This window comes from Corvus brachyrhynchos, unplaced genomic scaffold (assembly GCF_000691975.1).
Source record: "Corvus brachyrhynchos isolate BGI_N302 unplaced genomic scaffold, ASM69197v1 scaffold152, whole genome shotgun sequence".
Lineage (NCBI taxonomy): Eukaryota > Metazoa > Chordata > Aves > Passeriformes > Corvidae > Corvus > Corvus brachyrhynchos.
This window is the reverse complement of record NW_008237447.1, coordinates 6,439,684-6,455,061: the sequence shown is the minus strand read 5'-3', so window position 1 is coordinate 6,455,061 and position 15,378 is coordinate 6,439,684. Positions and strand designations below refer to the sequence as shown.

General features: G+C 37.9%; 1 protein-coding gene across 12 annotated transcripts in view; it reads left to right on the top strand.

The window, feature by feature from the left end:
* ROBO2 (roundabout guidance receptor 2) overlaps positions 1 to 15,378 on the top strand; it is a 1,044,784-nt gene that overhangs the window by 933,630 nt on the left and 95,776 nt on the right. For all 12 annotated transcript variants that reach the window (XM_017731509.1, XM_017731508.1, XM_017731515.1 and 9 more), the window contains 3 exons: positions 4,428 to 4,552; positions 8,781 to 8,952; positions 14,912 to 15,117. In XM_017731509.1, coding sequence (XP_017586998.1) covers positions 4,428 to 4,552; positions 8,781 to 8,952; positions 14,912 to 15,117 — 503 coding nt within the window. The remainder of the gene's footprint in view (positions 1 to 4,427; positions 4,553 to 8,780; positions 8,953 to 14,911; positions 15,118 to 15,378) is intronic.

Sequence of the window (15,378 nt, the reverse complement as noted above, 5' to 3'; positions counted from 1 at the left end):
ATTATGAACAACATAACTAATGCTCACTACTGCTCATGCTTTTCTATCTCCATTTTAATTCCTGTAGCCGAATACTGTTCTGTGCTGTAAAAACAGTTCTGAACATGATGTGATTAACCTTAGGGTCCCCCCATCCCCTCATCTCAAAGCCCCCTCGTACATGGCCTATGCTTTCTATTCATGTTCAACCATCTGATTTCCATATAATTTATTAGCATAACAGAGCTTTAGTGTGACATTGATTGAAGCCAGCGCTTGCTGAATGCAGCATCAAAGCATAATTTGCCAGAAATCAAATCTAATTTACTGTGTACTATTTAAATTTCTCAAAAAAAAAAAAAAAAAAAAGGGAAAAGAAGTTTCAATAGAAGTATATTGGTTCTGTAATCTTAATGGGGGTTTTTTTCCCATATTTTTGGCTAGTCTGCTGAAATTCAAACAATATATTTCATTTTAGAGCCACTGTCTTTGACTTTCAGATGTCAGTTAGGCAAGAGGTTTTCCACTCTGCTTCTTCCAATAGTAAAAGGTAATAGTCTGATAGGCACAACACTCCGTTTGCTGCTTCCTAAGTTTTTTGAACAGATCCTTCTAATGATCTTAATGGTTAGCTTGAATTAAGCATTAAAGTGCCACCTAACTTTAACAGCTGAAGCATATCAAGCCTGCTGTTACTTCTCTAACTGTACCTTTTCAGAATGTTTTAGAAATTCACCTACTTTGAGAGCAGCAATAATGGCTTGAATAAATTTTGCCCAATGTTCGACTGAAGCTGCGCTTTGGGAAAGTCATGATCTCACTTAACCCTTCTGCAGAATGGAAGTAATAATATTTATCTGTCTTTATAAACAGCATCCATATGTGAACATAATGAGCTCTCTTTTTAGGAAAACTGAAGAACCCAATTCTTCAATTGAAGAACCAAAAAGAAAGCCTTGCTGTCTCTGAGCAGGGTCACACTGCATTCTTTGGGGATAATGACAGTCATAGTGTTTGGGTAGTTACATTTAACCAAGAATTACTCCTGCAATTATTTACTGTTACTTTCAGTTTTCAAGTTCAACTAGAAACTGACAGGTAAATTTTGATATGATGGAAACATTGTTTAAATGCTGTAAACAATGGTATTTTTATCAGAGGCTGTCTGTAAACAGAGCTATAGCTGAATATGACAACAAACTACGACAAAATGAAGGTTTCCTTCATTATAGAACCCCATTTTTGAATAAATTAAAAAAATGCATGCAAAGTTTTATTTTTCAAAAATTATGTTTTTCATGTCCTCTAAAATTATGGTACTAAATAGTTTGGCTGAAAAAACTGGTTTTGTGCTTGATTTAATGTGAGTAAAAGCTCTGATTCATTTATTTTTATAGTGAATTTCTAGTAATTATGGCTGCAGAGCAAAGCTAGAAAAGATAGTGTTGTGGAACTCTACATCATTGTTTGCTGGAATCTTTAGAAATCTTGTCCTAGTAACGATGAGGCCAAAGATCTGCTCATGTAGTATGTCAAATGGTGGAGAGGACTTGGTGTGTGGCAGAGAGAGAACAGAGCCACAGGGTCTGTCGATGTCTGAGCTACAGATTTATTTTCCTTGTCTGTTGGGGGTAAAATTAAAAAAAAAAAATAATAAAAAAAAATTTTTAAAAAAGGAACCTTTCTCTGCTCTTAGGAAAGTGAGAGATGTTCAAAATTAGGGATAGGTCAAAAACTGGAAACTAGGTAGAAACCAGGGCGTATATCTCTCATTGTTCCTTGACTACCAAATTACCTTAATTTGATTCTTGGAAGGTCTGCTACAGCAACAAACTCAGTTGTGTTGTATCTGTTTAGATCTCTGAATTATTGATTTACAGTACAGACCTCTGTGTGCGAGAATGTTTCAGATGAACCTTTACACTTGCCCGCCTTGCATTTACTTTCTTACATGATTTGAAGGACAGGCTCATGGAAATGCCATGCCCTTCTTGCTTCTGTTGAGCTGCCTGCGAGCGCTGTCTCTGCACCCCCCAGTGCACCAAGCAAGCCTAAGAAGTGAATTTAAGCATCCATCGTGCTTAGGTTTGATCTATGGGATGGTCTCCTGACACCAGGTTTTTAGTCACCATAGGAGGATTGTACTCTTGAGGCCACCCACAATGCTGCATAGACAGGAGTCAGGCATGCATAGCTCCTGTCAAGTGCAGGTGTAGTACCTGAAGAGATTAGGGGGTTTCTTCTCTCTGCTGTGCCTGAGGTCACTGTCGATTCTATATTAATGTCCTGAGCAATGAACTTCTATAGCTGAGCAGCGAACACTGGGCTGATTCAGTGACCTTTATTAAGCAGGTGGTCAGAACTGTAGAGATACTTTGGTGTAAGGTGTGTCTATAGGAAGGGAGGTTTCTGCTTCACAGCTTACAGCTCTTTTCCTCTTTTCCTTCCTGTACCACTGAACAATCACATGCACTGATTACCACACTGCCATTGCCTGGCACCTGTGGGGGTTGCACGCAGATATACTGGGTAAAACAAGGTGAGGGAAACCCAAGTAACTTGCTGCAGCTCAGCACTTGAGGTGTAGTACAGCATGAGCTCAGTTCCTAGAGTATGTATAGCAATACCTTATAGAAACCTCAAAACACATGGCTATAAACAGGCAGCAAGAGGGCACCTCACCCGGAGTCCTGTCTGTTCATAAGATTAACACCTGCTAAGGTGCAGGAAGAGGTGGACACTTCTCTCCAGTGAGGCCCAGACCTCTCTTTAGGAGTGTGAGGCAGAAGAAAATACCGTCTAACTTCTAAATTGATTGTGATTCTAAATTGATGTTTAAGTGCTTTGCAGTTCGTGTTTTAAGAGTGCCAGCACTATTCAACTGATGCTCTTTAGACTCCTTCTGATCTGTAAAGCCTTGGGAAGTACCTCATGAGATAACTGCGAAGTGTGTTTCAAGAAAATCAGGTTTGCTCATGTTTCTATGCAGTTAGCAGGTTTGTGTCTGTGCTGTCAGCAGGTGTAATCGGAAGCTGGGTCTTGATTGCTCTTTGTGCCTAATTAAATAGTTTGTAATTATAATGCTGAAAATACGGTTTTCTAAAACACTTAAATTCTGTTTACCTAAAAGCTTAGTGTTCCTAAACCATCCCTCTGCACAACCACAAAATCAATTGTGGAACGGTAGACGAGGGTGGGGTGAGGGGTATGGGGTTTTTTCTTTTACTTTTTTTCCCCTTCTTCAGCCTGCCCCAAAAGCTAGCTAGTCCTCTGTTAAGAATATTTGGAGATGCTGCTTACATTTTTAAAATATGCAAGAGAGTACAAATCCAGTTTCAGTGAATTCCAGTGATGAACCAAGACTGGAGAGTTTTCATGTCACCCATAGAAAAGTCATTTGCTTCACTACTACATCATGCTCAACATAGTTACTGAGTTCAAGCTTTTTATCCCAAATCCTCTAACACTTCTTCCCCACACTTCTTTCTACTCATTAGCACCTTTTCTCTATCTTCACATCCCCACCAAGCACTGACTCTCTATTCTCCACCATTAGCCCCCAGACAAGTCAACCTATGCCCCTCTCTTAGAAACTGTTCACTTCTGACTGTGCTTCCTGGTCCCCTGTGACTGAACATTCTTAATGCCAGCTGCTTGAAAACATAGCCAGTGCTTCTTCTTTCTTGTTTTGACTCCAGTCTCCTTTTTTCTTTTCCTTGTGTCTTCATTATCTCCTGAAATACCTATTCCTTCTTACTCAGCACTCACCTCTGCCCACTAACTCTTCAACTTTTGCTTCTCTCTAATCTTTAAACTAGCTGAAACCTGGATTTACCAAGTTTGTGTTCTTTTAACAACCATTCTTTTTACAGCAAGTCCTCCTCCCCAATCCATTCTTGACCACACTGCTTCTAAGAGGAATAAGGGAGCTCTTGAACTGGTGATCCAGACCTTTCTCTCCTTTCTCAATCATTTTTAAAAGTCCAGAGGGGCAGATTGAGAAAGGCAGTCTGTTTATCCTAATTCATACCCTGCAATACATGATAGGTCCAGCAGCTCTGTGAAGTGTGAGGGGATATGAGGGTGCTGATACCTTTCCAGAGCAAAGGTAGAATACATCCAGAGTCAGCAACATAAACACCTGACTCCTGCACTTTAGCATTTAATGTCATCAGAATTGACTCTAGCATGTATGGTTGTAATGTTTCTTTCCTTTTTTAATTTTTTTTTTAATAACTGGGGATGTCACATACATATATTGCTGCTCTCTTTGTCGCTGTTGTTGTTTCCGTTTATATATTAATTCTGTCTATACTAATGAATGTTTCTGGTGTCATGTCCTCTGACATAAAACAAATCTCCATAATGTTGTCTCTTTCTTTCAATATTCCCTATCTCTCCCTTGCAAAATATCCTAAACTTACACCATGGTTTTTCTTACCTTGTAGCTCCCCCACAGTTTGTGGTGAGACCACGAGACCAGATTGTAGCCCAGGGTCGAACTGTGACTTTTCCTTGTGAAACTAAAGGAAACCCCCAGCCAGCTGTTTTCTGGCAAAAAGAAGGAAGTCAGGTAAGTTGCAATCACCCTGTAAGTCTTTCAAGTCTTTCTAAATAGTTATATTGTTAAATTTTAAGGAAAATTATTTACATTCTCTTTCATAGATTCTTTTAATCTTTCAAAATTTCGAAAGAAATTTGTCTTTTTAAACTATCACTATTCTCTAGTGAAATTTGTGTTGCTTTTTTTTTTTTAATATTTTGAAGAACACAAAGGCCATTTAAGTTGTTGAAACCTGTGCTGGGCGCTGTATAGATGAGTAGAAAGCAACAGTATATATCTTAAAGGCTTTTTGTTCTGAAGCCCCCAACAAACAGGTGGATGAGGCAGGCACAGTAGATAAAAAAAGGTATGACTCAATTTTGAACTAATCAGAGCCAGTAATTACAGTTCACAACCTGTCTAGACATGATCAAGCAGAATGTATCCAGCAAGCTGATTTGCACTGGCATACAGATACAAGTTTTGAACACACAGATGCTTTCTTCAGTAAAATTGTCTCAAGAAATTTCCAGATCTGGTTTTGGAAATATTTCCCTGATCATCTTTGAAGGCAGACTTTGTGAGGTAGCAATCGGCGTTGCCATCAGCCCACACTAACTTCTATAGCTTAATATTTGAATGGGATGACACAACATTTCTTTACTGGAGGCATTGTGTTTCCCAGGTTGTGAAATAAGAGCTGAACCACAGATCTCCTGCTCTGCCCCACCTGCTTGTGCTCCACCTTCTTAGGAGATGAGAAAACTGGTCCAGAATGACAGGACCAGGCTGACAGCATTTTGTGCTCTGCTGTCTTGGTGTCTTACAAAGACACAACACAATTACTTTATGCATGTAAGCTTATCTGAGTGTAAGCTTAACCTTAGCCATGTATATCTCTCAGCATAATATTTAGAGAAACTTAGATCTAGCCTCCAAAGATCACATCCTGGAAAAACACAGTATTGTGAGTCTCACTAAGGTGACAATTTTTCCAAGGGGAAAGTAGAATAGCATATTGAAATTAAAGTAGGAAATACTGATGTGCTAGCAAACATTTCAAACCTCTTCCTTGTAGAGCATTTTAATAACATGGTAATGTTTATGTAAAGTGAGCTTATAGTGTCACACTTGAATCTAATAAAGTGGACATCCATCATGCTGTAATAAAGAGAAGAGCTTCTAATTAAAGTAGGACATCATTTTCAGGATTAAAGTCATTTAGCGTAATTGAAAAGTGTTAATACTCTATTTTATCCTCTTCATTGGTATCACTTCAAGGGTAAAAACATTTTAAGGTGAAAATGCATCTTGTGTCTTTAATTGAATGTTATTACCTACTGATTGTACTATGTTGAAGCTGCTTAATTACAAACCTGGAAAATTAATTACCATATTGAGAACCAGATCCCTGAGGGTTAGAATAGTCTTTTTTGGCAAATAAATGCAACATAAAAATTGATACTTGCATGGTTTATAATCAAACCTTGAAACATGGCTCAATGTGGTTTACAACATCCTCATGTTAATCGATCATCAGTGAAGTAACACCAGTTGGGGTTGCCATCTCAATGTATAACTTGGCAGATTTTGCAGTGAGATGACACAGAGTGAGTGAGTTTCCACACAGTGCATATCATCATAGCAATGGAGGGTGGTATTTTTGCCAAATTACATGACTTTTCACCTTTGCATCCCAGCTATAATTTGTGCTTGTCTCTACAATGCTGTTTCTGCTTTTAGGGGTACTGTTTGCAGCACCACTTCCAGTGTTTAAAGTAATGTTATATAGTCGTGTTATCCCACTCCAGTAATTGTAGGGCATTTTTGGTTGTGAGTTCATTTCTCGATCCTGTGTTTTTGAGCACAACCAGCTGGAAGGGAGGGGAGCAGTTCCCTCCTGAGTAATTTTTTTGTACCAGCTTGTGTGTAAACAGCTGGTCCTTTGTGCTCGGTGGCCTTTTCCCCAGAGCCCAGCAGCCACCCACCAATGACATGCACAAGGGCAGGGCCTGTGTAACCTTTAGACTCTGTGGATTAAATTCTTCCTTGAGATAAATTCAGTGGTACTGTACCAGGGATGGCTCTGGTCCCTCTGTTTGCAACCCAGCATGCCACCATTGCACCCAAATGAGCAACCCGACAGCTAACTAAAACCACTGAAATTGCGACAAGCGTTGAAAAATGGGTTGTACTGTAATTTAGGACAAGTTATACTTCATAGTTATCTGGTCTTTGAAGGGAGGAGTCATAAGACTGGTGAACTCCTCCTGATGTGTGGAATATTCACTGGGACATGGTACCCTTCCAGAACAGAGAAGCCCATGCTGAAGATAAAAAGAAGGATGGATTCCCCTTTCTAATGCAGTGATAAAGATGGTTCTGGACTATTTTAAGAATTAAGAGCTTAATCCTTGCACTGCCTTTTACACTGTGCTTCTTTTTGTACTTTACATAATGAGTGATAAATGAAGTCAAGATCAGCCATGTCAAATTTCTCCTCTTTTTCATAATATTTACTGAAGTTTTCATAATACCCTCATCCAGTAGGTATCTGTGCCAGGCAGAAGTATTCTGAAAGTTTCAAGGCAGTTCAGAAAACAGGGCAATTATTTGAGACCCACTTAGTCCTGTAGCCTAAAATTGTTTCAGAATTTTAACACTTTTTTTTTTCCTATTGGATCTGACATATTTACTGGGTGCATGTTGAATTTTGAGGAAAAATTTGCTGTTATAAATTTCTTAAACATTTCCATTGAAAGCGGATAAGAGAAAAGCCTAGTGTGACAAGTAACCCAATAGGTTAATACAATTGTAAGGATACTTGGAATGTTGAATCCTATTTAAAGCATATCTCTTTCCTTTAGCTGTCAAAACCATAGAGATAAAGGTGTTTTAATCCACTTAAAAGTAGAATTTGTTTCTTATTTGAATTGTTACTTGTTTCTTAAGCAGTTTGTTGCTTATCAGTTCCAAATAATTTTTGCAAACCATCAAGGTCTGCTTTAGAAGAAACATATCTGCAGAAAATTCATTTAATACCCTACTCTACACTTTTAGATTTTATTTTTAGTCCATACAGACAAGCTTAAAAGTTAATAAGGAGTCATCATTAGAAAGCACAGCAGAGCTAGACAGAGCTGCAGTAATGAATGAGAGCTTATCACAGCATGGTAACAGTGTTTCGGGGAATTCCTGATGCAAACAACTCTATTTTTCATAGAGGCTTGTTGAGTTGACATAAAATCCAGACCCTATTTTACTGGAATTACTGTTGTTTAATTATTTTTCAAGCTGTTCTGGTTTCTGTCTCATTGGGCAATGCTGCTGACCTTTCTCTTCACATTGCCTTCCCATTCCTATTCTTATCTATTCACAAGAGCTGTGCCAGAGGGTGTAACTTTTTCCTTGGAAAAACAGCTCTCACCATTAAAACCTTTTTGGGTCTGTAGTATTGATTCGTTCAGTCCTTCATCATATGCAATGGCTACTAGAGCCATTCCCATTATTATTATTGACATCTCTCTTTTCTCCAATCCAGCCCAAAGGCAAAAACTAATCTCCCTGTTTTGTGCTAACTGATATCTTATCCTACGTGCAATTATTTTTTTCTCTCTGATGATTTCCACATCAGATTAATACCCTTTCTCTTCACCCTCCAGGCTCTACACTGCACTTCTTCAGTGTATCACAGTTTTAATTTCCTTTTACTTCTCCTTTAAACTCTCATGCTCTGTCAGCTTCTCCTACTTTATGACATGCTCCTGTCTTCTTCCCAGCTTTACTTATGTGCCATGCTCTTACTTTCTCCTTTTCTCAGAACATGTTCACAGCCAAACAACAGTGCTCTGCTCCCTCAGGTCTTCAGGATTCAATGCTTTCTGCTAGTTTTCTACTGTTTACTGTAGTGTTTTGTCCTTCTGGTTTGATAGCCAAGTATATTATTACAATTACATTCAGAATGAAGATGAATGTGTCATAAATATAAACCGCTCAAGTGTGATTGTGGAAAATGTCTCCTTGCCTGCACCCCAGTCAGAACACAGCACTGTGTGCTGTCAAAAGGCTGTTTCTAATTTAAACTCTGAGTTGCCCAAGGCAGGAAAAGCAGCTCTATGTGTTCATAAAGTCAGAACCACACTTACTTTTTCTCCTCGATTATTTATAGTACTTTTAAGGAAAAATCATTGTCTCTGTAGCTGAAGGAAAAGTGGTGCTTTTGTGTTTTGAATTGATGTGAGATGAATTGTCTTTGCAGAACCTACTCTTCCCAAACCAGCCTCTGCAGCCCAACAGCAGATATTCCGTGTCACCCACCGGAGACCTCACCATTACCAACATTCAGAGGTCTGATGCAGGCTACTACATTTGTCAAGCACTGACGGTTGCTGGAAGCATTTTAGCAAAGGCTCAGCTGGAGGTTACTGATGGTGAGCTATTAGAAATTCCTACTGTTTTTTCCTGTCAAAAGTACTTTAAAAACAGTGTAAAAAAAAGCATATGAGACCACATAAATCATACAAGTAAATGGACAATTTTCTATAGGAAGTAAAGTGAGAAAAGATCTCTGTCTATGGAGTAAAAAAGGCATCAAAGTCTAGTTTGCCTCTTGCTTGCTTTCTGGAGGTTTGTTAACAATGGAAAAAAAAGGACAAACCAGCTCAGAGTAATTTCGATGAGAAATGAAGCTGCTTGGTTTGCTAGAGCTAAGATAGGACTGGGAAAAAAAAAAAAAAAAGGAGAATTAATAGGTTTGTGATTAAAGCAGTGAATTGGAGTGCAAAAACATGTATCTCCATTCCCAGCAGTCTTCAGTCCTATCTTAGACAAGTAGGGGATGTGTCCTTAGCTCAATTAAATCAAGAGTTGCTCTGAAGGCGGTGGAGTACTGTTAGTTTAGAATGCCTAAAACGTGTAGCCCTTTAGTCCCTCCATGAATAAGGCACCTACATCAGAGCTGTGTTCTAAGAATGCCTCAGTAGAGGTAAGTGTGAAAAAAGTCATGAAAATCCATAAGTAGAGAAGAGTTTTCAGGAAAGGAAAAGCACTACGTGGTCTGTCTTGGTGCTTTTCATTTCAAATTTTTGGGTTTGAAATTCATCCTGCCTTGAGGTTTCCCATCTACAAACATGAATCCTTTTCATGTGTCAGGAATCCTGTTGATATCCCTCTTCATCCTATTGTGGATGGAAGGCAGTTTGCATCCTTTAATGTTAGTGAAGAAAACAAGAGAATTCCTCTTATACTCAGAGACTGTGGCATTCCCCAGCATCATTATTCCTTATCTTAACTGACACATTAAATATCTCCTGACAGACTTTGATGAATTTTTGCCATTAAAACTGTTGTTATATGCAGAGGTCTACTTTTACTGTTCCCTTAGAGACCTGCCTGCACCATGAAAGTTTGAAAAGATGTCTAATTTTGAATAATCTGCCTTTTCACAAGAGCATATTCATCACAAGTGACAGGTAGAGAGGTTCAGGCTCATGTTATAGAGGTTTGAGCATTAATTTGATGCCTTTTCTTTGTTTTCCAAAAGCTGCCTATATTTTTATGACAAGGGGAAATAATTTCTGCCTTACCCTTGCATCTTTTCAAACACATTGCTTTTCTGTAGTTTCTGGAGGTTAAAGACTTGGCTTTGCTCTGCAGTGTCTTTAAGTCCTTTCTCTCATGGTCTATGACAAAATGATGAATTTTCATTCAATTCAAATTTAAATGTAGATTAAAAGGTCATTTAAAAGGAATGGAAAGGCAATATTTTTTAATATCTGTCCATAGCGCTGCCTGATTCAGGGCCATGACTGTGATTGGAATAAATAGAACACACAAACATTGCCTGGGAGGACATTGAGCTGTTGAATGGTCACACCTGCTGATGCTGCACAGATTTACAGCAACAGGCACCGAGTGGATCAAATCAGGTTCAAGGATGCTAGTGATGAGAAATTCTTCCTTTTGACAGCCAAGGGCTTTGGTCCATCTTTATCTATTTCTTGTGTGGGGGAAAAAATAAATCCTAATTGATCTCTTTGGAATTTTCATTAGTTTGTTTAACAAGCCAAGGGAGAGTGTCCCTGCTGAAATGCAGGCTCATCTCCGGTTAATTCTGATTAAAGGCAGCGTGCATTGCACATTGCTCGAGAAAGCATTAGCTGGTGGCTCTGCTGCTCAAGGAGTGCAAGGCCTGCCTTCCTCAAATGCTTTCCAGAACCCACTGTCAGCACAATCATTATGAAATAATACAAGATTGCTTTATAGAAATACCATTTCATCCCGGAGTCAAAGGGCAGGTGAGGTCAGGAGAAAAGTGCCAAAACAACAGTGTGGAGCTGAGATTATGTGAATAAATGAACCATTAGATCACAGATATTTTTTTAATTGCTTTTAGTTAGGAAGTTAACCATAAATGTCAAAATAATCTGGTTTTTGGTTGATGCTGAGCAGAAGTTACGGGAGCTAATGACTTTTATCAGTAGGGAAATCTAATTTAATAGTTTTAAGAATATAATAAAAGATAAACACTGTGCATGCTAGCTATATGCTTAAGCATTAGTGTTCTAGTTTTTGGCTGGTGATTTCAGTTTTACTTCCTAGCCCAGAATTTTTCTGTTTGGTTAATGATTTAATAATAGTGGCGAGCCATCTTTTTCATTTTGAACACATTTTTGTTTGATCCAGAGTAATTTAGATCCAATTGAAGTTCCAATACAGAATGAAAACATGTCATGTGCAGAAAAACAAGTGCTTAATTATACCATATATAACAGTGTTTCAGTTGTTACATCTTTGCACTTACAAGTCTTTACTGGAAATATTTTTAACTCAAGTGTTCACATGAGAAGAGATTACTAGCTGTGATGAAATGTGCTGAGCTGAGTGATAATTTTGCTGATTATGGACTGTGCTAAGAGCCTTCAGCATATTTGAAATTCAAATCTTGTATTTTCTTGAAAGGCTATCATGTAATTCACTGTCTAATGCACATCTGGAAAAGCAAAATCATTTTAAAAATTGAACAATCTTAGCAATCCTTTCAAACCCAAGAAATGAATATGCAGCTCACAATCTTAAAATGACAGATCATGCAAATAAACCAACTGCTTCCATCTCTGTCTGTTCTCAACATATAAGGAATAGTTTACAATTAGTATTGTGTTAATCATGTGCAGAATATTTTGGAGATTTTAATTTCTCCTCAATAAGTATTAAAATTTATTAATAAATGTTTCACAGTTTACTTGTCTGCAAATCTGGCCACTATGACTCTTATCCCTCATCCAACATATATTACATGTTCTTTAGCAAGTGTGACAGCTTCAAACAGGAGAAACCCAGAACAACTTCACAACTTCCTGTGAAGCTCTTCCACCAAAAATAAAGACGGACGAGGGATTGGTCTCTGCTTTTCCACCTTTCAGAGAGCACCCTGCCCTATCATGAGTGTTCATCATGTGAATTTCCTTACTTGTGTCTGATTTTACCTATTAATTCACCAGGACAATTTTTTTGAAATTTTGATTTTGTAAGTGCCAATTAAAGACTTCATTTTGTCTTTCTCTTATTTTAATTTCCATTGTAACTTTACCACAATCCCCCCAAATTTAAATACAGTTTCAGTTGATCCAAATTGCATTTTTAGTGAATAAAATGTTCATGAACAAATATAATTTGTTGTTTTCCTATAATCCACTCCAAAATTAAGATGCATTTTAACACAAAAGGAATCTGTTAATTTTTCAGTTACCAGAATATACAGGTATATGGATACTGGCAAATAGTTTCAAAACCTTTTTTAAAACTAAATTAATTTTGACATGAACTTCTCTTTTACCATGCAAATATGTTTGTAGGTACACAAAATGTTTTTGTGGAAGAGATGTAGAAGTTTCCAGCTAGGAGAAAACTATGTAAATGGGGAAAAAAAAAAAAAAAGTAATTAAAATGTTTTAAAAGCAACTAATAATCCCCACACCATTTTGTGGCTATTTTTCACTAGCACTCTCTTCTTCAGAATGCTTCTAATATATATATTGTTTTAAACTCTAACCAAGTTTTGGATCCTTACTAATGAGGAGACCTAAGCAGTAGGAATACAAGCACACAGAAGGTTTTCGAGAAGATTTACAAGTCGTAGTTGTGAAGACAATACAGCCGTTCACAGATCAGTGAAAACCCTAAGTGTTCATTTAACCTTTAGCCTTAGTGTCATGGAAACCTGTAGTGGTCTTTCACCCATAACATCCTTGAAAAGGAAGATTCTTTCTGGCCAGGAGGCTTTCAATTACACTATTGATCAGAGCTATTTAAAGGATTATGAGCTCCTCGTTTGGGCTGTAAAAAAATAACTAATTACATGCCAAAGAACAATACCTGTAATGCAGTAGGTTTTGAAAAAGCTACATTGCTACACATATGAGACACTTAGGTGAAGCAAATAATTGCAGTGGAATAGCTAGCAACTGAAATAGTTATTCTTCCTTAATTTTTAGCTACCTAGAATACTGGAATTTGCTGTTTTACGTTAAATCTAAAGGATAACTTGCACAGCTAAGTTTTAATTTGAATATACTCAGGCTGCAGCTACCCTGATAGTACATGTGAGCTGAGATCAATTTTTATTTCACCAAATGACTGAACTGTGTAGTCGTAAGGAACCTTAATGAGATCAAAAATTTTGTATCAAGGTGAAAACGTATTACATTTTTCTTGTTATATAGCGTTTCCTGTCCTATCTCTGGGTTCAGTGGGTGATATTTCAGAATTTCCAAAATAGCTTTCACTTTTGGTGTTGAGAAATAATCTGCATTGGCTTTCTATTTTCAGTTTCAAAATATGTATTGGCTTTTTATTTTCAGTTTCAGTTTCAATGAATGTGATGAGCTCACACTCCAAGGTGTGATTCTGATATTAATGATTCTGTTCTTTCTGAGTCTTGTTAACAAAAAAAAGGTAGTAGTATTTTTGCAACATTAAAATTTCAGAAACAATTATTTTAGGCATAAAATGTACCACTAACATATCCGTGTTTTATTTTATTTATTAAATAGCATAAGGGAAGCACTTTGCATCTGTTGACGGTTCCAGAGGTTTGCATCTCAAACAGCTCAAGTACAACAGAAACCATATTGCTTCATAATAATTTGTTTTCACTTCACTGTCAGGTGTTGTGTATGGACTATAGTAAACAGATTCTCTGCTAGAATAAATGATTCAAACTCAATTGACATCAGCAGAGGCAGTCTAACTTGCACCAGTTTAGAAGGTAATCCTGCCTGCTACAATATTTAACACCAATCACACAATAGCTCAGTTGTTCAAAGATTTAAAACAGCAGCAGTGTGGCTGGTAAATATATAAAATTACATTAAAAGAAAAAAGAGTTCTCAGTTCTGTTATACAAATTTTATGCAGGAGTCCTAGCCTTGTTTATATTCAAGTATTTCACATTCAATGTGTATAAAAACATTCTTTAGAAATAAAGGTTATATTTTGTTGCTTAACAGATGGCTCAGAGAATAGGTTCAACAACAGAATTATTTAGGAAAAAAATTGTCTTTCAAGAAAAATGAACCTGAGCATTTTACCTCATCTTCAAGATATCCCACTGGTCAGGGAATGAGGCTTATACGCAGCCATGCACTCGCTCACTGGTTGCAGGGTCCTTTAATCAGTATTACAAGCATGCAAATGTAAATTATCAGGGAAAAAAATTAGGAGTTCATGGCTTTAAAAGGTGATGAAATGATTTGATAAGTAAGCTGTTAAATGGTGTGATTGAGTTTGAGCTTTTCTCTGCTGGAAAGAGCAGTACAGTCATTTAGATCCCTCAGATTATGAAAATGTTTTGTGTACTCTTAGATATTCTTTGCTGATGAAAACTTGCAGGTAGAGTAGGAATGGAGGATGTGGCTGGTACTCAGGCTAGAACAGCTATAGTGTTTCACTTTTAACTCATCAGATTTTCTTTTTTAGACCATAAATTGGGTAAGCAATTGAGCACATTTTGATGTGACATCAAAGGTGTGCTTTAAGTGCTTTCCCAAACTGGAAGAAAAGAGTGATGAACTTCAATTATTTTCTGAATCAAGGTCTTAATTTTCATCCTGTGTTAAACAAACAAGTCTGATGATCTTTGCTAACAGATATTTTTCTATCTACATGTTATCTCGCAGTGGTGAAATAAAACTCTTACTAAAATGCTTTTCATATATGCCAGGTAATTGTTAACCTCTATCTATGGCTCCTCGGAAAAAAATGTTTTTAGCCTCTTACAGGCTGACTTCAAGCAGCCTCTCAAAATTGGTCCTGTGTGCCAGAATAGGGCTCACAGCAGCAGCAGAGGATGTTAAAAGTGTGGATGCCAATGCCTGTGCCACTTTTTAGTCCTGACAGATCGGCCTCCGCCCATCATCCTCCAGGGCCCCATCAACCAGACCCTGGCAGTGGATGGCACAGCTCTGCTCAAGTGCAAGGCCACCGGAGACCCCCTCCCTGTCATCAGCTGGCTAAAGGAGGGATTCACCTTCTTGGGCCGGGACCCTCGAACATCCATCCAGGACCAGGGGACGCTCCAGATCAAAGCGCTGCGGGTGAGTAATGGCAGCACAGCGAGCGTGACGGGTTCTACGGGACCGGTTTGGAGCTCTTGGTGTGTGCCTCAGGCAGCTCTGCCACCTCCTGTTGTCTTCAAAGTTGTCCTTTTTACTATGCAATTCTCATCAAATCACCATCCATTCTTTGACATTGTGTGGGAAAGGGCAGGGGAAAGAAGAGCAAAACTGACTTCACATATGTCTATGAGAATTCCCTAAAAACAGAATTGATATTTAAAAGCTTATGTATGTTGTAAT